Genomic DNA, 24648 nt, shown 5'->3' on the forward strand with positions numbered 1-24648 from the left:
TGTTTAGTGTGACATAACCCTGTAACATAACATAACCCTTTCTCTTTGCTAAGAATTAAGAAAAGCAGTCATATTGCTTTACATCATTTTGCTTCAAAGCCCCCCCAAGCCCTCCTCCAACATTTGCAGTCTTTTTGTAGTTTTTACAATTGGTAAACATCAATAGCTATTTTTGTGCTTACCTGGATTTCTGCCGCCCAGATACGATAGCCCTAATATAAATACTTCTGGAATAGTTGGAATGACTCATTTTTGAACCTGACTTTGAATTCAAAAGGTTTTAAATGTAAAATCTTTAACCTACTGTAATGGAAAGGAAGGGAAATTCTTAAGGAGGAAGAGCTACTATCAAGACAATGGGCAGGTAAAAGAAATCTGAGCCTGGGGCAAAACTGTAACTTGAGAAAGCATCTCAGACAAGACCTCCACGCCCCTCCCCCCACCCAGTTCTCATGAAGACAAAGGGCGGTGGGATGAGGGAAGCACATTCAAACTAGCTAGAGTCTGTTGCTATAATCTTATTTTTATTTTATTTTTAATTCCATTTATATCCTGCCCTTCTCCGAAGACTCAGGGCAGCTTACAAGCTTAGCAGTAGCCTTCATTCTATGTATATGCCTGCTTATTAGGGCTTTCACACACACCCCAAGCGGCATTATTACAAAGTCAGCTTAATTGCCCCCAACAATCTGGGTCCTCATTTTACCTACCTCGGAAGGATGGAAGGCTGAGTCAACCTTGAGCCTGGTGGGACTCGAACCTGCACTAATTGCAGGCAGCTGGTGTTACTTAAGGAGGCATTAGCCCACTGCTCCACCAAGGCTCTTTTCTTTAGTTAATTTACGTTCCCAGGAATGGGGAAGGTTTGGGGGTGCCACCTTCGTGTCCTTTGCTTCGTGCACTGTCTGGGGCATTGTACTTCTTCCTCCCCCGACTTACACACCTGCACAATCTCACACCTGTTGCTGCTGCACCATCCTCAGAGCCTGAAACTGCCAAGAGAGGCTCCTAAAGAAGGATGAAAGGACAACAGTTGGAGAGATGGTGCAGAGCTAACAACAGCCCTGGTTCGCAACTTCACGGAGGTTAAGTAGAGTGGGAAGGGGCAACAGACGAGGGGCTTCTTCCAGGGGGGTTAGGAAAGTCCCACCCTGGGCCTCTCCCCTCCCCATAGCCTCTTTCCACAAGCAGGACATCCAGGGTCTACGGAGGGTTCTTGTGGACCAGGTTGACCCAGGATGTCTGTGGGGATTCTCAACCATCCAGGTCATATTAAAAGTAGAATTAGCATGGATGACATAACACATTTGACAGGATGATTCATTGAAACATGTAAAAATTACCAACTACCCTAATACTCGTTATAATACTAACACTACTACCAGTGCTTTTTTTGTAAAAGAAAAAGGTGCCGGAACTCACACATGTCATACAACCCACCTTGCCTACCCTACAAGGTTCCATCCAAAAAAGGTGCCAGAACTCCGTTCTGAGCATTCTATGAGAAAAAAAGCCCTGACTACTACTAATAATAATGCTCATACTGTAATAATCAAAGTACTCTTTGACAAAATGATTAAGTTAGTGGACCAGCAAAACGCTGTGGACATAGTATACTTAGATTTCAGTAAGACATTTGACAAATGTTTCTTTGTAAACTAGAAAAATGTGAGATTGACAGCACCACCATCAGATGGATTTGTAACTGGCTGACAAGCCACACTCAAAGAGTAGTACTACATCTACATGGAGGGAAGTAAGCAGTGGGTTACCACAAGTTTCCCTCTTAGGCCCAGTACTCTTCAATATCCTGATAAACAACTTAGGAAATAGAAGGGCAGCTCAGCAAATTTGCAGATGACACTAAGCTGGCAGAAATAGTCAACACCCCAGATGATAGGCCCAGGATCCAAATGGATCTTGACAGACTTGAACACTGGGCCCTATCCAACAAAATGATATCTAATGTGGAGAAAAGCAAGGTTTTACACTTAAGCAGGAAAAACCAAATGTACAAGGAATATAAATCCTTCCATTCTCCACCATCCAGTCAGAGCTGAAGAAGCTTTTGGATGAGAAGCAAAATGTCTTCAAAGAAAAACAAGAAAGCAGTTGCCTCTTGAAAAAGCACCTTTGGGACAAAGAGGGGGGAATCTCCACACACACCCCCACACACACTCACAGGTAGAACTGAATGAAATGACATTATGCATATGAAAATGTTGAGAAAGATGTTTCCAACAAATGTTGCAATCCCCAAAAGGGAATCCATTAACCTCTTTAAAAGAAAGATGTTTTCTTGTAATAGAATCATAAGCCACTAATCCTGACCTGTCACATAAATATTCTCCTACTCAATACATTTTCTTTGATCTTATTACGATGAAGTTTCTGGTGGATTTCAATATTAGGGATCTCCTCCTCTTTTGCTTCTCCTTTGTCTCCCCACCCCCCAATTTTCCTTCCTCCTCAAACAAGGTCACCTTTTTAAAAAAAACAAGGATTAGTAGTTCCTCATACAAAATTAAGTTCTAACTATATTATAAAACTAAGTACTTATTTCTATAATAAAAGGTGTTTAAAGAGTTTGCTCAGCTTTAAACAGAATTACAATTTACTTCTTTTCAAGTGCCCAGACCATAAAATCTTTTGAATAATTTTGGGAATGCAATTTGAGATTGCAATCCCAAAATTATTAGGACTCTGAAAACAGGGTATGATGTGCTGTAGATCCACCTGGCATGGATCTACAGTGAGGACAAATTTTATAAAACTTTTTATGACATAAAATAATCATAAAAGTTTATTAGATAATACAGACTGCCATACAACATTTCCTATGATGATGTTTGATTGTGCTATAGACTCCAAGATGGGCTGTTTTCAAGGCAGATGAATCTCTGATTGTATGCCAACTATTCCAGTGAAGGCAGTACGCTATAAGCTCTGTTATTGTTCAAGGCATTGAGGAATCTGATGAAATTCTCAAATAATACTCAAGAGGTCATGGGTTGTCTAGTTTATTACCAATTGTGCCTCATTTTAGTCTTGATCTAGCTTGGATGTGAATGTGAATTGATCTGCCAGCATTTTGCTCTGCATAAATATCTTGGAGGAATTTAAATGTTGCCTGGAAAGAAAGTGGAGGGAATATAGTATTTGTTCTGACAATGTTGCATACTTAATATGTACAGCATCATACTCATTTGCTAAAAATATTGCTTTGTTAAGACTATAGGTGTTTATTCCTATATTATATAATCTTTTATCATTGTAAGAAATAATTACAATTATTTTTTGTAGTTATTGCGATGTGGCAGAAAATGAAAGGAGAAACCTGGCAGCTATTAGAACCCATGGATGGATTTCACCCTAATCAGGTAACAGACAAGATGCGTGTGGGGGGGGGGATACATTTAGAACAGAAATATATGACTCTCCAGATGTTGTTAAATTATAATTCAAAGCAAACCAAGCCATTTTGACCAATGATAAAGATCCTGGGACTTGATGAGCAATATCTGAATTCCCAAGATCCCTTCTTTATTAAAAGAGAATAAAGAAAATCTAGATGTAAATGGGAGGTAATAGTTTCTATTAGCATGCTGTGCAAAACATATAGAATTAGATAACACATTGGATAGCATGATAATTAAAGTCTTAGGATATTTAAGATATAATTTCCTCTGATATTACACAACTCTTTTGCTCCATAGGAATTTTGTTTCTACGTCAAATCAAACTTCATTTGGTGCCAATGGTCTATATCAGTGATCCCCAATCTTTGTGGCTTGGCTTCCCAGCTGGGGGAGGGGGGGAAAGGAGAACCAGACCGCACAAGTGGCAGGCACACAGGCACCAATTGACCTGCACACTCATGTGGAAGCATACTGACCTGCCACTCGCGCAAGTCAAGCTACTCACACGGTCCAGTTCAGAATAGGCCATGGTCCGGTAGTTGGCTGCGGCCCAGAGATTGCGGACCCCTGGTCTATCTGCCACTTTCTTGAAAGAAAAGGAAAGTCAGCATTCTTGAAGCTTCCTGTCACAGAAATGAGGGAAGAAATTTATAATAGATATATAGACACACACACACACACACACGCATACACCTGCTAAAAAGTTTGGTTTAACATAGGAATTGCTTTGCTTGGAATGGAGAATGAAGTAGAGAGAATGTGGATGAGGTTTCTCAGTCATCCAGGCAGAGTTGTCTGGAAGTTGAATCATAGCAACTAGCCTTCTTTTCTTCTTGGTTTGAAACATTTTGCTGCTTATTCAAGTTAGTTTCTTCAGTTTGAACAAATTGGTTAGGAAGATCCCATATATATTTTCCAGGGTGGTTTTATTGGGTGAGAAATGAAACCTCCCTGGAGGACATATATGAGACTCCCTAACAACTTGCTCAGACTGAAGAAGTTATTAGGACAAGCAGCAAAGTTTCAAACCAGAAAGAAAAGAAGTCCAATTGCCATGACTCAGCTTCCTGATGAATAGAGAATGTTTCTGCACTGAAGATATATACATAAAGAAGTGTGGAGGAAGGGGACAGAATCACCCTTTTTAAATAAATGCTGAAGTGCTTATGCACATAATAGTAGTCTTCAAGTCAGTGTTACATAGATCCTCCAACATTTAAAGGGACATAAAGATAGAGGACCATAGGGACTAAGACATGGGAGGGAGACTGAAATGAAGGTATGTAAGGCAGGGACAAGAAAAATAAATACAAATATTTTGATCTGGGAGGGAGGAAGATTGAATCATCCCTGGGAGAGGTAAATTAAATGCCAATCTCTATTTCTGATTCTACAGTCTTACCATTGAGATAGTAGCTGGTTTATAAATAGTTTTATCCATGAGACAATCATGGATGGATAATAGATCAGGCATGTGTCAACACAACTTTGCAGGCCATGGAGTGTGGAGAACACCTCACTGAAATCTTTCTGACCTGATCTCAAGTACTGTATCAGGCTTGAATAAGGGAAGTGAAATGGTATACTAGAGTCCCTGGCACTTGCAAAGGGTGTTGTCTTTAGTTGGCTAGACATGGGGGCATATTTGTGAGAAGCAACAAGCTGGGAGGATGGGTCCCAATATAACCTTTGTGGTTGTATATCCCCAGCACTATAGTGTGCACAGCAGTGCTACATCCGGAGCTTGATTTCATTGCAGCCAATTATGATTTCTTCAAGATGCTAGTGTCTCTTGGATTAACCCCTCTTTTTTTGGATCAGACCAAGCTCATAAATGCATGATCATCACTAACAATATGCTTGTCCCAGGTTCATCACAGATTGGACCATTAGACAAAGCTTTTCCTCAGAATATAACTGGGCTTTGGGGATATTTTTATCAGTCCCTTGTCATGGACAGATCACTTCATTGTGCTTATAGAATTAATTGGAACAAGAGTCTATAAGAAACATGGGCTACTTGGTATTTGCCTATCCCTAGTTATTTGATAGATCCAGGTTGAGGGTTTGCAGGGAGTTTCTGTTAAACACTTAGTTAGCATCTGAAATATAGAAATGCCTTTATATTAAAGCACACTAGACAGAATAACTTCTCTACATCTACTAATCTAAAGGTGCTTTTTTTTCAAGAGGCAATCAGACTTTCATGTTTTTCTTTAAAGATGTTTCACTTCTCATCCAAGAAGCTTCCTTAGCTCTGACTGGATCCTACCATCCAGTCAGAGCTGAAGAAGCTTCTTGGATGAGAAGTGAAAAAGCATGTTTGGGTCAGCCATGACTTTGATGAATGAGAATCTCCATAGACATCTGCTAATCCAAGTCAGCTTCTTGGATCTCCAAATTTCATTGTAAGCAAAAAAATTATCAACAGAAATCAAGGGAAATTAGTATTATTGACTTAAAATAAATGGAAAAGGGACAGACATTTGTCTGAAATGATATAGGGTTTCCTGCCTGAGCTGGGGGTTGGACTAGATGACCTCCAAGGTCCCTTCCAATTTTATTTTTATTAACCACCTAGCTAAGGAGAAAATGTGATTTGACACATTTTAAAAGCAAACTGCATATATTTTGAAGATGCATAGTGTTGTAATTAAATTGGGAGATGTCTTGTGCCAATTATAGCCCTTCCAAAGAATAGCTCTCTTCTCCTATACCTTCCTAAATAGAATTGTATGAAAATAAAAATTATCTGGTAACACCTTTTTGGACTAACAAATTTTAGTGAAAGGTACATGTACAAGCTTTCATGAGCTACAGCTCATTTTATGAGCTAAATGTAGTGGCTCAATTGTTACAGGACTTATATTGGGATGGAAGCAAAGCAGAGAGAAGATGGGATGGATATGCAGATATAGACTACATGTAAACAAGAGGTCCTTGGTGCTCTCTGAGCTTGGCTATTTGCTTGCAGATGTTTCATTATCCAAACTAGGTAGCCTATCAGAGCTAATGATCATCTGAGAGCACCAAGGACCCCTCATTTCAATTCTGAATTACAAATATTCTCTTTTATCAGTACATGTGAAACAATTAGAAGTATTATTATCAATTGTAATGTATAAAAACCTATTGTTTGTTAAGTTTCTGAGATAACTTGAAGCCTTTTGATTTGTTTCCAATGAGTACTTCACTCTTTAGTTGTTAATGCTTGCAGGTATGGTCACAAAATGAATTATCATGTGACCAGACATGATTTTATGACTTTTACCATGGTTGTTAAAGGGAAGGATGTGGCCATTAAGTGAATCATGTGATCAATAAGCAAATCCAGTTTCTCTAATTGACTTCTTTTGTCAAACGCTAGCTGAGAAAGTCATGATCTTACGATTGCAAGATGCTGCAACTCTTGTGAATACGAGCCAGTTGCCAAGTGCAATCACATGAATGCTGGGGTGGTGCAATAGTCATAACTTTAAGAAGAGGTGGCACTTTTTCTGAGGCCATTCTAACTTCAAACCATTGTTAAACAAACAATCCTAAGTTAAGGAGTATCTGTAATGAAGTATAAATATGTATATTAAAACTGAATTTATTTTTGCTCCCCACTTTCATAAGGTGTCTGCTATTAACTGATTTAGAATTAGCCACATAATTTTATAATACAATCAAAATCTCTCTTGCTCTCCAATTCTCTCTCTATAATTTAATTTTGAGATTAAGTTTTTTGAAAGTTTTCATCATGAGAAAACTGCTCCAATTGCCAGCACAGGTAGTCTTTGACTTATGACCACAATTGAGCCCCAAATTTGTTGCTAAGTGAAATATTTGTTAAGTGAGTTTTGCCCCATTTTACGTTCTTTCTTGCTATAGTTAAGTGATTCATTGTAGTTGTTAAGTAAATCTGGTTTCTCATTAACTTTGCTTGTCAGGTCAGAAAAAGGCAATCACATGACCCTAGGACACTGCAATCTTTATAAATATGAATCAATTGCCAAGTGTCTGAATTTTGATCATGTGACCATGAGGATGCTGCAGTAGTTGTGAGAAAAATGGTCACAAGTCACTTTTTTCACTGCTGTTGTAACTTGGAACAGTCACTAAACAAACTGTTGTAAGTTGAGGACTACCTGAAATCAGTAACAATTGTGTTAGACTGATTTTAAATCAGAGAATATTCAGAAGCATTGCACAATTAAAACATGCTTAGAATATCCATGGTTAATGGACATCCTTTGATGAATTGGTTCTGGAAGTTTAAATGTGTATAGGATTCATTGGGAAGACAATACAATTCTCTTTTCCTTACCTATAAATTGATTCAACTAGGATAAAGTTTCCTCTTTCTAGTATCTTGCTCTAAGTGTTTATGGCACTTATGAAACTACACAGCTTCACAGGCAGTATTTGTTTTAAATGCTTGATTGCTTTATACATAAGATCATGCATTTTAACTAAAAGTTACAAAATAAAATTACTACTGTTTTTAAAGGAAAACCTGATATAGCCTGGCAAACATGATTTGTCTTGTTTAATGTGAAGAATTATAGTTATAGAATTATAGTTGCTTTGTACAGCTAGAACACAGCTTGAGGGCCCTTAGACTTTCTCCTTCCAAATGACAAAAAGTATTTGTCAGAAAACTCCAAAGCTGAAAAAGCCATGTAAGAATTACATATTTTAAAAGGTCAAACTGAAAAGATGTCCTTATCTAACTTAGAAAATTGAAACCAAATCTAGTAAGTCATGCAGGCAATTCTGTTATAAGTGTGTGATATGGGGAAGGGATCAAATCTGGCAAAGTGACATCTTAATTTAGGAAGAGAAAAATAAGATTTAGAGTTGGGGAGCCAATTTCCATTAAAGTACATATTTTCACTTTGCAAACATTCCACAATCTGCCCCCATCACTTGCTATGGATAATAAAACAAAGGTCAATAGCCAAACAGAACTACCATAGTGGGGATCATATAAATTTTGATGGGATGGAAAAGCAAGCTGCTTAGCTCTCTTCTTGCTCTCCCAACTGAGCCTTCTTTCTAGCATCAGCACAGCAGTTGCCAATAAAGCTGCAAGCTTGTCACAGGTATGGGAAGTGACAGGAGAATTGAGACGAGACTTGTTTGGAAGCTCTGTAGTTATTTGCAAGTGTCTAGCAGTCAGTTTTTCCTTCCAAAAGTGGACAGACCAAAAGAGAGGAAAAGATGTGTATTAACTTGATATAAAAAGTTGCAAGACCTCTACGTGCTTTTTTAACAAAACAAAACAAAAAAAAGAAAGAAAAAAAAGAAAAGAAAACAAAAGACAGAACGTTTCAGAAATTGTCATACCAGTAAGAGCATAGAACATAGTATATAGGTAATTGTAATAGAGTAACAGATAATAGTAATTGAATAGTGATAGTATAAACATTGTCATAACAATAAGATTTTGTGGTTGTAGAGGTCAATTAAAAAAAATTCAACTGTACCAAAAAAAAAAAAAGCTAAATGTCTCCCTGTCAGTTGTGTCCAACTCCAGGGCATGGTATTCATCTCCATTGCTTGGCTGAGGAAGCCAGCATTGTCCAACACAATTTCCATGGTCATGCAGCCAACATAGCTATATGTCAAAGGTGCATGGAATGCTGCTACCTTCCCACAAAAGTGGTACCTAATCTACTTGCATTTGCAAACTTTCAAACTGCTAGGTGGGCAGGAGCTGGGGCAAATAACGGACCTCACCCCATTGTGCAGAGCTCAGATCTCAAACCTGGGGTCTCAGCTACCCAGCTGACAAGCTCAGCATCTTTAACTGCTGAACCATTGTGCCCATACCAAAAGAATCTATTCATTAAAACCAACACATCATGAATTGTCCATTCTCTCATTAAACTGTTAAGTGTTACAGAAACTAGATCTTAACGAAAGGCCTTCTATGAAGTACATTTTAAAGGTTTCCTGAAAGTCAGGAGTGAGTTCCATTCATATTTCTGGTGGAAGAAATTTCTAAAGGTGCTACTATGGTAAATATTTTTCGCTAAAATAATTTGCCCAATTTCCAACTGTAACAGGTTTTTTCTCTCAGAATTCTGTTGCTGATCTTTTCCTTTGCATAATCCCCTAGAGCAGGGGTCTTCAAACCTGCTGGCTGAGGAATTCTGGGAGTTGAAGTCCACAAGTCATAAAAGGGCCAAATTTGAAAAACCCCTGCCCTAGAGCTATCAAAGTTGCAATCCTACCTTTGCATCAACTGAAAAGAAACTGAATTCAACAAGATCTACTTTCACTGTAGTGAAATTTAGTTAGAAATTTGAAGAATAGTGATGTGTCACTGATGCAGCCTTCAAAACATTGGACCTACTCTGTACTTTAGTCACAAAATCTTTGCAACCTGAGAATGATATAAACATTTAAATTGTGGGTCAAAAACTTCAGCTGGGAATATGAATGTGTGTGCTAGGTTGGATGCTAAACTTTCAATTTTGTCCTCCAAAGGGCTGTTCTTCATGTATGAGCAAACAAATCTGAACAATAAACACATCTAGTGAGTCATATTGAGATAAATGTTATGGTTAAAATTTTAGGGGGAAAAACAATTAGACTTCACTTTGATGAACTTTGTCCTCACAAGAAATCTATTTCTTTTCCTTGAGAATTCTCTTCCTTGAGGCAGAGAGGCAATCTGACTTTCCTTGCCTCATGTTTCCTGCCTCAGCTAGAACATGCAGAACTTAGAAAAATAACATTTTACTGTTTTGTAGCAGAAGATAGTTTTGCCCTAAGTATATGCAAAGACTAATTCTAGCATAGATGCCTGATCTGCTCTCAGGAGAAAGGCCAATGTTGATTTGAAGAAAATTCAAGCCTTTCTCAAAGTGAAACATTCCCTCAAAAATTTGCACAACCCTAGAAAATATAGTAATGCAGAAAACACAATTTTGTGTTTAATTTTATAGCCATGCTATTGCTGCCAACTTGTCATATTTCTGTATTTTAATTACAGTTAATCTGCAAATATTTTAGTATCTAAGGTATTTGGGCATGAATTTAAAGCAACATAGAGTCTACTAATCCACTTTTTTTAAACTACTTCTAGTTTGCTTCTGCACTCGAAGCAAGAATCCTGTGGAAGAAGCTCCTTCAGGAAAGGCCTGATATTCTTGGAAAAGAAAATCCATTCAACAGTGAGATTGCAGCAATCTTTCACAGTCAGGGACACTAATATATACATTATATATATATTAGAATGGAAAGTTATATCCATTACCATATATAAGGCAATGAATGGCAGGCATAAATAGAGTGACATTCAAACATAAGAAATGTAATTTAATTAAAATTTTGTTAAGTTCATATTTACTTATTTTGAACTGAAATATATCAGGTAAATTAGGAATAAGGTCAGAGATGACTCTTAATTGATTGGATAGGATTATTTTTATGTACTATATTTCTAACTTTCCAGCCTATTATTCATACTCTACCTTTGTTTAGTTACAATATTAAAGGCAGAATTAAGTTTTCACTAGAAGTACTTTAAATCTAGTATTATGACTATTGTATTAATGTAGTGCTCAATTAATCATAAAAAACTTCTTGTCCACTATGTGAATTTATCAATGCTATCATATTCATATCAACAATATAAATTAATAATTCTGACTAAAATAAACAAGTTTTAAAAAACCACAAAGAATATTTCAGTAAAATTACTTATTTCTTTAAAGAATTATCAACTAAAATATTGTTACATTTGTTCAGATTAATGTCAGTTAAGGTTTACATTTATGTATAACAAAATTTTGGTTTTTTGGGCAGGGATTAATTCAAGGTTTAAATATTCATCATATATGAAAAAGTGTATTTTTAGCAAATTTCAACAAATCTTAAACAAACTTTTTTTTCCAAGCAGTTCCTTAAGAGTAAAATAAAAGGCTAAATAACCAAATAAATTCTTGTAAAACAAGTCTGATACAAGTTTAAAACTGGATTCATTCCAAACAATCATTTCTTTTCTTTCATAATCAGCCTTAAAATTATTTCATCAGGATTTGTACAAATTTAAGTACATTTATTGTTGAGTTGAATACCTTAATCAAATGCCAGTCCAAACTGTAGTTTATGAAAAAAAGAAAAAGGGTCCTTGTTTCACTACTTCACAACTTTCCTTGGGTATTTTCCTGAAACTGCAGTTACTGAGAAAACCCTAATAGGGTGTCACAAATTTTGAACCTTTTTTCTCCTAAAGTTTGGATAGGAAGAAATTTGCTAGGATTCAGTTAAGAAAACTCTGCTTTTAAACGCCTTCCTTTTGAACAGATGCATTTTTGTTAATTTTTCTTTATTACTATTACTCTGATATTACCAATATTTTTTCAGCAGGGTGAAAGTCAAAAGCTTTTTGTTCCTTCTAGCTTTTCATATCAAAAAGAAGCATAAAAACATGAAAGAATTGTTTTAAACAACCAACAGGGACAATCTAATTTCTTTTTTTAGCAGAAAACATGTTAGGTAAGAAGAAGATCTTATAGAGCCAACACTTCTCCCAATTTGTCTTTTCTCTCAGGACTGTGATACTGAATTTTGCTTTTGAAGATTGAATCCTTCCTTCTACTTACCGGTACTTGACCCAAAGATTAGGTCTTAGGGATATTAAAAATGTGTTGATATAGGTACAGATCATTCCGAGTACTTTCATTTCCCTTTGGACTAAGCTGACTGTCTTCAAACTATGCCACTCTCAGAGATTATTCAATGGTTTCCTAAAACACAATTCTCTAAATGGAAGCAGTTCAAGGTTTATGGGAAAAATAAACTTGTAATAGATCTGGACTAATTCAAACTACTCTATTTTGTAGGATTTACTTCTGAAAAAACATAAAGCATAATGTGGTTAAGAAAGGAGGGTCCAGAGGGAAAACAGAATGTTTTAGAGTTCAAGAATTTTTTTACATCCCTATATTCATGTTCACACTTTTTGGATTTGCTTATTCGCTTTAGCTGTCTGGATTCAGTCTTTTGCACTATGGCAGGAAAACACTAACTGGAAGATAATTGTTCTATCAGGGATCTTTATTTATGCTGAAGTCTTCTTTATAGTTTAAGAATAAAAAAAATACTAAGAATTCACAGAATTACGAAAAAGGGACAGGGACAATGTATAAAGTATTAGTGTTTATTTAAAGCCACATCATGTAAAAGAAGTGCATGTCTATTAATTTTTCAAAGCAAATGCAGCTGCATCATAGCACATTGTGATACCAGTAGAAAACATTTGTGGAAGTTGCATATCTGCTATTTAACTGAGTAGCCTTAATATTGCACCATTCAGCTTATATTAATTTTGCTTATATATCACTCATTTAAAAATAACAGTTTGTATTTAGCTCTTAAAGCAAGCTTTAAGGAGAAAACATAATTCAAGGTTTTCCAATAGGGACATAGCAAGCATCAGGTTGCCACATGCGAAGGTCAATAAGCACTTGATTTAACTTCTGCATCCAAAGATTACGCTCATCTTTAGTATCAGCTGATAACCAGTTCCTTTAAAAAATGAGATTGAATATTAATTTTTAAATTTTCCTATAAAGGTAAAATGGATTATTTTATTAATTATAAAAATATATCATAATTCCAACATCATTCTCATAACTTAATCAACAATGTTGATAGCCAGGCCATGTAAAGAATCAATTTAAAGATATCTATAATAGAGAAAATATACACTCAACTCTTTGAAGAAAGAATATGGATTAAAAAAATGCTTACTTGGTAACACAGAGTGTGTCTCTGCATTGGCTAACTAATGTTTCCTTATCATCTTCTCTCTGGGGACGAACAGTAATTAGCTCAAAAGTATTGGGACGAGCACAGAATTCTCTGTTGGCTGGTTCAATATGGCGATTAGTGCAGTTTGCCAAATTTATGGAGCCCAGTGGATGCTGAAATTAAAGATATTTATTTATAGATGTGTCCATTTATTTATAGATGTGTCCATGGAGTCAGAGAACTGTAGGCATTTATGTTTTTCATGCAACTACATTAATACACAAAATATAATACAGCTGCAAATGATAATTTGTATTATGCAAATACACAATTACATTATTATGCCAGTATACAAATTACATAAATCACAGAAAATGTGTAATGATGCATTAGAGTTCATAGTATTGCGAATGGATTAAATAGAGTTTAACTGTCTTTTAAAAATGAAATATTAAAATAAATCATTCTAAACAATTCTTCTGGCATGGTATGTCATAAACTATTACGGTAAAATGGATGCCTTCTGAATTCCAGGGACAAAATTTTTTAGATAAGGCCCAGATAATGCATAGTGACATTCAGCAATTCTTGGCATAAAATCTCTCTTGATGATCTCTCTGGAGGCTACATGTCAAGCATTCTGACCTCAAATTGTTTAGAGCGTTATATATCACAACCAAAACCTTGAACTTGTTTTGGTAGTTGCTTCAAAAAAGTGTATCAGAAACAGTGCCTACTCAACAATCTGGTCACAGAGTTTTGCACCAGCTGCAGCTTCCAGACCAAACATAAAGTAGTCTCACAATGAATTATAGTCTTCTAAATAAAGTTATCAATAAATGAACAAATGTGCCCACACTGTCCCTGTCCAGAAAAATGTGTAATTAATATATCAACTCAAGCTAACAATAAATATTCCTAGCCACAGAGGTAATTTGGGCCTTCAAAGATAATAATTTCAGGAGCACCCTCAAACTACATACATGTTCTTTCTGAGAAAACTACACACAGAAGAGAAGTAAAGAAATAAACTTTATAATTAATTGTAGTCTTCTTTTCAAATTGAGGATTTCATTCATGAAAAACAGTCCAAAATGCACAGGAAGTTATATTATTCTTCCTACCTAAATAAGAAATCCTAACAAATATTATAAAATAGTGCAGAATTTGGCAATGTAAAGTATGAATTTACCTAAATTTAATGTAGCTATATAAGACTCTGATGAAACATATAATTTCAAATCATAATTTAATAAACAACCTCTCTACATTATTTTTATATGCATTTAGCCTGCAATTACCTTTTTCTTTTCATCATCTGGATAAGTCCAATAAGAGATACAATTTCCTGAAAGAGCACACCAGCGTCGATGCCAAGCTCCAAACCCACTAACATCTTCAAACATAGTCTAGAGAAATGGGGAAAAATATTTCTGAGCAGACATTCTCCCTCATTCATTTGTAAACATGGTTAGGCCCTTCACACATACAGCTCAGCCTGTTACAGTTCCTATTATTACTTTGTTTGAATACCATAGAGATAATATTCAACTTATGACCAGTTACTTGGTGACCACTCGAAGTTACAGTGGACTCCCTGAAAAACTACTTTTGATCTGGATTCAAAGTTCATCCCCCCTTGCACAGGCACATATTCACATTTTGGGTACTCAGCAACTGACCCATATTTACAGTCATTTGCAACACCCTATGATCAGACAGTAATTTATATTTTTTCTAGAAACTGGCATTTTCTTCTGATTTAACTGCCCTATATCAAACAATGGATTTCCTTTACTGCTTAACATTAGATTTGATCATTCTTGAATTCTCTTATAATACCCATTATTTAAATAGCTATTTTAAATAATTAGTTTGATTTTGGGACTATGAGCATTTTTATAGCACATATTGCCATCTAGTGGAGTCAATAATATTTGGGAACTACAATTATTTGCAATTTAATAGCTGCTGGTACATGTTTTTTAAACCAGAGCTTAGAAAGCCACAGGTTGAAAGATTTATCAGTCACAAAGAGAACAGTTTTAGAAATTCTTAAAATTATGACAAAGTAAAACCAAGGTCACACTCTGTATTAAAATAGGTGCAATAACTTACCAAAAAACCCCTCTCTTCCATACAAGAATCAATTTGACATTTAACCTTTAGATGTATATGCCCTTCCAGAGGCGATAAGAAAGGAACCTAAAAATGGATAGGTAGAAGATAAGCATAAATGTTATCCCAAATTTTCTTTAAGGAAGAAAAAAGTTGCTTCTTCTTTTGCTACTAATATGCATCTAGAGCATCTTCAAGGCTACAAACTTCTTCATAAAATTTAAGATTCTATAATCTTGAAATTCCAGAAACAATTTTGAAAGTTTAGACTTCTGGTTTGCCACGTTCCGTTTTCCCTGTCCAGTTTCGCATCACTGGGGGACCCTGAAAAGGGTCTAAAGTCACCCCGTAGAGCTGACCAGCAAGGAGGGGCCCTTGCAGGAGAGCAGTAGCCCGCTAGAGCCGGCAAATCCCTCCAAACTGGCGGATGAAAGACCAGCCATAGAAATATGGCTTGTCACTAGGCTGCAGACAGCCGAAGTCCCACTTACCATCTGGCAACTTCAAAGCAGCATGGAAGAGACTGGGTGAGATCTACCTCTCTTAAATCCTAATTACTCTCTGTACCTGCATAAGCTGCTAAGGTATTTTTTCCCCTGTGGTGAGGGAAGGAAGATCTTAGTCCTCCCTCCAGAAACAGCAGCGACCAACTACCCAGGGGAGTTTAAAGCATTGAAAAATAACTAGGATCCTAATCAGAATTTTATTTTCTAAAATTTGTGGATTAAAAGACTCTTTATCTTCTATACCCTATTTTTCTTCCATTTTTATTCTTTACCTTTACTGAAGATCTGGGCTTTTTCTTTTAAAATAGAAGAAAAAACTGAAAAGATTAAAATAATTTTGGGGAGACATCTTGTAACTAAACCTGATATTGCAATCTGTTATTCTCTAAAAGAGATTTGGGTGACATCCCAGAAAATAGATAAGATATATTCAACCTTGGACATTAATTGAGAGAAATCCAGCTGCATTCCTTACTTAGAGGACTTCCTGATTGTAAAGTTTTTTTTAGTTTAAATATACTATTATGGGAGAATATCAGAATGGACCTCCCCTATGGAAGAAGAGCAGGAACAAGCCCTTTGTATGCTGAAAGCAATTCTTCAAACTCTTTTCACAGCTGGTGATGAAATAAGAAATTATAGAAAAAAAAAAGAAGACAGCCTGGACATGATTATAGTTAAAGAATCATCTACACAAGATACTACAGAAAAAATGGAACAATTAAATATTATGACAGAAGATGAAACTGCTCAACTAAGGCAGATAATGGAAAATACAGGAAAGAAACTGACAATAGGGAAAGAAAGAAAAAGACTTCCTATATAAATCAAGAGGAGCCTGAGAATCAAAAAGAAAAACATATGGAACAGAAGATAAATAGTTCAGGACAACTAGGTCGAATTGGGAAACAAGGAGATGGCCTGCCAGATCTGCTAGTCCTTTCAAACAAAATGGTGACTGGATAGTTTTTTTCAACCCCAAATAATAGATATAATAATCCAAGGAGACCTACTCGATGACTCAAAAGCAAGGACATGGAAGATGATTTGGAAAAGAAAAAAAAAAGAAAAAAAGCTAGAATAAGACTGAAAAAGAATGGGGTTGCTCAAACAGATGAGATATGTACTTTGAATACAAGACATAGTTATGAGTTGAGATGAAGGAAACTTTGGTCAAGTAAAACTTAGAAGTAAAAATACTAACAATTAAATTTGAATATTGATTTGTGTTCAAAGGTTTTGTAAAGGTGATTACATATAAGCTAAAACTTCATTGATGAAAGTAACAAATATGTCTTTATGTCTTAAAATAGAATATACTTAAATAGTTAAGATGTGTATTTTGAATATAAGATGTTATGAGTTGAGATAAAGAAAATTTTGGTCAAATAAAACTTAAAAGTAAAAATACTAACAATTAAATTTGAATATTGATTTGTGCATAAAGGTCTTGTAAAGATGATTAGGATATATATAAGCTAAAATTCTACTGATGAAAGTAACAAATATGTTTTTACGTCTTAAGATAGAATATACCTAAATAGATATGTATTTTGAATATAAGATGTTGGTATGAGTTGAGATAAATAAAATTTTGGTCATGTAAATCTCAGAAGTATAAATATTAACAGTTAAATTGGAATATTGATTTGTGCATAAAGATTATATAAAGGTGATTAAGATATATAGAAGTTAAAATTTTATTGATGGAAGTAATAAATATACCTTTATACAGCAGTAAGGGAAAAAATTATTAATTTTGAATATGAGATAGCAGATATAAAGGGGAAGAGAGAGGAAGCATTAAACGAGGCAATAAAAGAAATTTTGGTTATTAAATTTAAGATTTTAAGATACTTGAGAATTATTAGAAAATAAGAATATTATATAGTATTATTAATTTGTAGATGTAGATGGTGAGAACCTATATAGATAAGATGGGTACCCTGAACAACAGACTTTGGGAGTAATTGTGATACAGGATTGGCATCATTTAAAACTTGGAAATGATAAATATTAAACGTTAATTTTAAAGATTAATGGGAAATTAAAACTGAAAAAAAATTATTAGGTCATTGATTGTCTGAAAGATTGAATGTTAAAACAATTAAGATATAATAAACTAAAAACTATTGATAAAGTTAGAAAGTTACTTTTTATTCAATCGATAGAATAAGAATTATATTAGTTTAAACATGAGATGGTATATACTAAGGAGGAAAGAGAGGGAATGGTTATTGTAATAGATGGAGATTTGTACTAATGATATCTATATGTAATAGAATTATTGTACTCAGCCGCCACATTGCTTTTCAAATATGTATATATATTAGAAAATCAATTAAAAGTTTACAAAAAAAACCCCAGTTTTGAAAGTTTATCAATACTTGAGAAGAAGCAGCAAACATATATGTATACCGTATATTTGTCTTTGTTCTGGTGTGGTTCATTTTCACTGCAAGTTTCTTAAATGACTCCCAACATAGTATAGGTGTACTTTACTTTAAAAAGGCCTATGTAGCAACCCATATTATAAGAGCTATCCTGGTTAGTGCACAAAATTAGTGAAAACTTGTTCAGGTAACATCAGAAGCAAACAGGTAGACATGAGACTTGTCTGTTACAGCAGACATGTCAAACACAAGGCCCGGGGGCCCGATCCGGCCCGCGAAGTGGTTTCATGCGGCCCGTGAAGCCATCCTGGAAACAGTGAGGGAACGGCCCCCACTGCCTTGGCCCTGGCCCAGAGACCCTCCTTCTGCCAGAGACCCTCAGATCTGTCCCACTCCTGCCCAGGCCCCCATAGGCACCCTTGATGTGAACGATGTAGAGCTGGCCACGCCCACCCAGTAGGCCATATGCACTGTAGCCACGCCCACCCTGGCCATACCCACCTGGCCCCTTGAGGGCAATCGCAATGCTGATGCGGCCCTCAATGAAATTGAGTTTGACACTCCTGTGTTACAGTAAGAAAAGGAAACCAATAATAGAAGGAAAAAAACAGAAATCATAGTAAGGGAAGGAAAACATCCCTTCCACCAGAAAAGAAAAGCCTCAAGCCCAATATATCATGCAGAAAGATAAAGTAATGTGGAGCTTAATTTTACTGCAATTATGGCTTTCATTTGATACATAGTAGTTATTTTATATCAGTTTCGTTTCTTTTCCAATTAATCTACTTTTGGAGATTTTCATCTTTTGAGGCATTTGATACTCCTGCTTTCAGTTCTAATCGTTGTCAAGAGAAATCTGATAATAATCCAGAGAGCTAAACCAGTCACATAAAATAACCTGAGCACTACTTTACTAAGAACTGACCAATTATGCCATTGAAGCAGGCAACAACAACCAATTTCAAAGAACGAAAGTAGGATTGTTGTCTGTCCTGGCTTAGCATTCTAAGACAGACATGTCAAACTCGTGACGTTGAGCAACATATCGGGACTGTTTTCCCATTGCCGGCAATAGGGTGGTGCGGCTTCTGCGTGACGCATCCAGCCCACGGACCAGCAGTTTGACACCCTTGTTCTAAGAGATGAAAGGCAGCGCCTCATTTCATGTGTAGTCTCCAGAGCTTCAGAATTGATACCACCAAGCACATTCAACTGAATTGCACCATTGTCCCTTACTTTTATTACATTTGCTGCATCTTGTCAAAGCTGTCTCGGGAATAAGGAATCAGGACATCCATTCTTAGAAAACCGATGGAGTTCAAATATTAAGATATGTTAATGATCTAGGAATAAGTTAATTCAACAGAAAATCTTGTTGTTTTTATTGGGCTTCCTAAAAATGTTTTCAAAATGATCAGATTTTTGCATTGGTAGTATAAAAAAAACATAAGCTCCTTCTAATTCATTTGATTTGGTTGTCCCTGTTATAGTTTTCTTTTGTTTTCAAATCACCACAAGAGAAGTAGTAAAACAAATGCCTAAACTAAAATCTCATAATTTTTGTGTAGGCATTTGTACATGCTGGTTCACAAGTTGTCTTAAATCAGTACTAGTATATTTTTTAAAAAACTAGGAAGTAATTAACCATAAAAGCTGCTTCCTGCCAACCTTCATTTTATTAACTATATATTCTTGTTATAGGCAGAAAATCTAAGCTACGTTATGAAAAATAAGACAATTGGTGGGGCCTATTTCGTAAAGGGTGAGAAACCAATATTATAGTAATGTATTGAAGGGATTTTATTATGCTTAAGGTTGATGTTAGTAATATTGATATTAGTAGTCATACTTGTAATCATCTTTCTTTATGTGCAAGCAGTTTTGTAGGTGCTTTATATTGGGAAATTAGTTATATAAAAGCAAATGTTTCATGCTTTAGGTACAGGTGATTGCTTACATGAAGAGCATGGTAAGGGGCAGGGGGAAAGGAGTTATGGTGGAGCCTGGGTTGTTGTGTATGAGTCATCATCTAGGAATTACTTTTCTGTACCTTTTGGTTCCTAGTACCAAGACCAGATCTCTTTGTTCTGAAGGGGTATAAAAGGTGGAAGACATCTTTCCTGGTTATTGCCTTCATCTCTCTACCAGCCACGAAGAGAGATGTGGCCACCCAACTCTTATTTTGATCAAAATAAAAGTTGTTTGCTTGCAGAAACCTTGGCTCAGGAGTTTCTTTTGGCTCTTTTAAATTCCTGAGTAAATGCTGGGGCAATTGTGAGGCTAAGTGTAAAACCTTACAGTATTAAGACTGGGAGGGATAATATGTATATATGAGTTGGGTGTTTTTTTTTAAATGTACCCTTTTCTAATATCTTGTTTGTACTGTGCTTTTTCTTTTTGGTTTGTTTTAAATTTTATTTTTTGTTTTTTATTTTAACTTTTTTTTCAAATAAAATAAAAAGTTATAATAAAGAACGAATTCTAAACATTCTTTGTCAATATTTGAAAAATCTTTTCACTGTAAAAATGAGAAAATGTAGATGTATTATTTAATGATGTTAAAGGCTGATTTAAAAAGCAATTCTATATTAATGTTATGTATTCTTCCAGTTAAAGTTTAACTCATTTTAATCACTATTAGATGTTTATCTTTCTTGTATAACACTGATATTGTTTTTGTTATTTTTTACTATTATTTTTATCTACCTATCTACTTGCCTACCAGAAATGAACAGAACAGCCAGTTGTTTTATACAAAATCTATTTCAGACTGTATCAGGCTTCCTTCATTTCAACACTATAAAAATTAAGGAATAGTAGTAATTTTATTATCATTGAAACAAATTCAAGTAAATCTCTGTCAATCTAATGTCTAAGACCATCAAAATCAATAGTAGGTCCATATGTACCTGCTATTGAACCCTTATTAAGCTACTATAATTTAAAGAAATAGCTTGTAGAAAAACAAAATGTAAATTAATTACCTTGTCCAACAGAAATTTAGAACTCCCAACTGAAGACAGTGAAATCGTATATGAACCAACAAGAACAAAGTTACTTGTGCGCACAGAATTAGGTCCACCTGGACTAGTCATAGCTATAAAAATAAAAAGATGTGTAATTTTTATTTAGTTAATGTTATTGGTTAATCCTATTAATTAATTTCTATTTGTAATTTAAGTATTTAATTGATTAAATTATAGAATATTTTTAAACATAGTTCTAAGAATACAAAAATTATGTGGCAGTCTCAATCTTATTATATCCCCTTCTTCATTCTAATATAGCAAAGAATCCCACCAGGCAGGCATTTTACACATGAATATGTTTTGGGATATATTTATGTATTTATCTATGTACACGTGTGTATAAAATATTAATAATTGTATCAAGTTGCAAATAAATACAAAATTATTTTATTGACAACAGCAAATGTACTGCACATGAAATATATTAAGAATTGAAAACTGAGGAACTAATCACAATGTAATATATTTCTTTATCTGAAATGGCCATAGATCCAAATCATAAAAATACCTCGTTTGAAAATGGTTATTGTTAATAAAATATAAACAGGCTTTCCTCCTGTTTGCTTCTGTATTAACTATGATTCATTAATTACACAGAATCTAACCAAGAATGTGAATTTTAAATGTCATTAACTTTTCCTGACAAATCTGTAATCTCATTTTAATCCACTTCCATCTGTGAAAAAGGAAGAATGATAAACAACCTTGATAATACTTAAATGTTTATAAGATTATAATTTCTTTCAGTCTTTATCAGGACTAGTATCAAAATGAATACCAAAAACCTAAAGTTTTGCTTACCTGGTGCAAGAAGATTAGTTTTCTATAGATATGTATATGTAAAAAAAATAGAAACAGATTATTCAAGAAATATTATAGACAAATACATTTGATATTATATTGGAAATAGTCTCAATCAAAATTAACTATATATTTCTCAGATGACATTTTCTTGGGAGTGGGGAAAAACAAATCAATATTAGTACTTACAGTAGTAATAGATGTCAGTAATCTCTTTGGAGTAATAGCCTATGATAAAGAAGATATAACATACCAAGAACACTACAAATATTATAATTTATTTTAGTATAACGTTAGGCTTATGACTTAAACTAAGTCAGTTGCATCACAAAAGTAAAAATGCAAAAAGAATGAAAAGCCTATCTAATATAAAAACAAGCCAAAATCAAAACAATAGATTTCACTGTACATGGAATATACAAATATTAAATGATGAAACAAAATCCAATTTTTCAAAAGTTGCAGAATCTTTTAACTATAGAAATAATACTTGAAGATAGAATAGAAGGGAAACAACTGGTAAAAATCTCAAAATACAAAGATCTGCAAATAGAAGTAGAATAACTGGAAAAATAGCTCAAACAGTAATAGGTGCCTTGGGTGCAATCCCAAAACATCTGGAGCAACATTTGAATACCACTGGCATTGACAAAATTACCATCAGTCAATTCCCAAAAGCAGCTTTATGTAGAATAGTTTACATCATGCAACCATACGCTTTAACATCATCAAACAACATTTATCTATTTCAGATCCTTGGGAAGGATTCAATAAGTGGATAAAATGCCAAATCCAGTCTAAACATTTGGCTGTGAAACCAACCATAATATTTTATTACATTTCTTCTATTTTTAGATTGGTAAAAACCAGCTTTTTACTAATTTCAAAACAGTGAAATAATATTATTTATGTAATACTGAAACCCATCTAAAAACAATCTCACATTTAAGGTTTTAAAGGATATACTCTGGCAATTATATACAACTCTGTTTTATAGACTATGTTCATTATCTTTTTGGGTCTTTTCATACTAAATTTAAATTCATTTTTATTATCATCATCAAATGTATTTGCTGCCCATATGATTACAATAAATTATATAAACTAAAAGATAAAAAGGACAAGTATAAGTGGAAAGAGGGGCATATAACTAAGGCAGAATATCAGCAAACAGCCCGTGCCTGCAAAGATGAAGTGAGAGAAGCTAAGGCTCAAAATGAACTAAGGCTTGCGACCAAAGTCAAAAATAACAAAAAAGCTTCTTTCAACATATAAGAAACAAGAAAAAACTTAAGGAAATGATTGGTCCATTAGTGGGGGAAAGTGGTAAGAAGGTGACAAGCAACAGGGAGAAAGCAGAACTATTTAACTCGTTTTTTGTATCTGTCTTTACACAAAGGGAAAAAATAGTCCAAACTACCAAAACCAGTGCCATAAAAAACAGAATAGAAACGCAAGTTAAGATAGGCAAGAAAATGGTGAGCACCTCTCCAGTCTAGACAAGTTCAAATCACCAGGACTAGACGGATTACAACCCAAGGTTCTCAAGGAACTGGCAGACGTGATCTCAGAACCGCTGAACTATATTTTTCAAAGATCCTGGAGCACTGGGGAACTACCAGAGGACTGGAAGAGAGCTGATGTAGTTCCCATGTTCAAAAAATAATAATAATAGATCCAGGAAACTACAGACCTATCAGCCTGACCTCAATACCTGGGAAGATTCTGGAAAAGATAATCAAACAACAAATCAGCGAACACCTTGATGCAAACAAAGTTATTACTAAAACCCAACATGGGTTTGTCAAAAACAGATCATGCCAGACAAATCTTATTGCATTCTTTGACCAAGTGACAAAACTAGTGGACCAGAGGAATGCTGTAGATATAATTTACTTGGACTTCAGTAAGGCATTTGATAAAGTAGATCACAACCTACTACTTGATAAGATAGAAAAATGTGGGTTAGATAGCATCACCACCAGATGGATTCGTAGCTGGCTGACAGGCCGTACTCAGTGTGTGGTCCTCAATGGAACTGCATCTATATGGAACGAAGTGTGTAGTGGGGTGCCCCAGGGCTCTGTTCTGGGCCCAGTGCTCTTCAACATCTTCATCAATGATTTGGATGAGGGGATAGATGGGGAACTCATCAAATTTGCAGACGACACCAAGCTGGCAGGAATAGCCAATACTCCAGAAGATAGGCTTAAGATACAGGAGGATTTGGACACACTTGAACACTGGGCACTATCTAACAAAATGAAATTCAATTGTGAAAAAAGTAAGGTTCTACATTTAGGCAGGAAAAATCAAATGCACAGGTGGTACCTTGCTCAATAGTAGCAACTGTGAGAGAGATCTTGGGGTCCTAGTGGACAATCACTTAAATATGAGCCAGCAGTGTGCTGAAGCTGCCAAAAAAGCCAACACAGTGCTAGGCTGCATTAACAGAGGGATAGAATCAAGATCGCGTGAAGTACTAATACCACTTTAGAATGCCTTGGTAAGGCCACACCTGGAATACTGCATCCAGTTTTGGTCACCACGATGTAAAAAAAGATGTCGAGACTCTAGAAAGAGTACAGAGAAGAGCAACAAAGATGATTGGGGGACTGGAGGCTAAAACATA

The 24648-nt window shown here is 35.1% G+C and overlaps 2 protein-coding genes across 2 annotated transcripts in view; one reads left to right on the forward strand and one right to left on the reverse strand.

The window, feature by feature from the left end:
- AOAH (acyloxyacyl hydrolase) overlaps window positions 1-11083 on the forward strand; it is a 101421-nt gene extending 90338 nt beyond the window's left edge. Inside the window, exons 19-20 of the mRNA XM_083378301.1 lie at window positions 3304-3380; window positions 10498-11083. Of these exons, the coding sequence (XP_083234427.1) occupies window positions 3304-3380; window positions 10498-10623 (203 nt within the window). The 3' untranslated portion in view covers window positions 10624-11083. The remainder of the gene's footprint in view (window positions 1-3303; window positions 3381-10497) is intronic.
- Window positions 11084-12580: 1497 nt separating this feature from the next.
- The window catches only part of ANLN (anillin, actin binding protein), a gene marked incomplete at its 5' end in the record, with an annotated part of 43927 nt that continues 31859 nt past the window's right edge, over window positions 12581-24648 (reverse strand). Inside the window, 7 exons of the mRNA XM_083378278.1 lie at window positions 12581-12944; window positions 13170-13342; window positions 14471-14578; window positions 15288-15374; window positions 21171-21283; window positions 22017-22038; window positions 22206-22244. Coding sequence (XP_083234404.1) covers window positions 12821-12944; window positions 13170-13342; window positions 14471-14578; window positions 15288-15374; window positions 21171-21283; window positions 22017-22038; window positions 22206-22244 — 666 coding nt within the window. The 3' untranslated portion in view covers window positions 12581-12820. The remainder of the gene's footprint in view (window positions 12945-13169; window positions 13343-14470; window positions 14579-15287; window positions 15375-21170; window positions 21284-22016; window positions 22039-22205; window positions 22245-24648) is intronic.

This window comes from Vipera ursinii (assembly GCF_947247035.1).
Source record: "Vipera ursinii genome assembly, chromosome: Z".
Taxonomy (NCBI): domain Eukaryota; kingdom Metazoa; phylum Chordata; class Lepidosauria; order Squamata; family Viperidae; genus Vipera; species Vipera ursinii.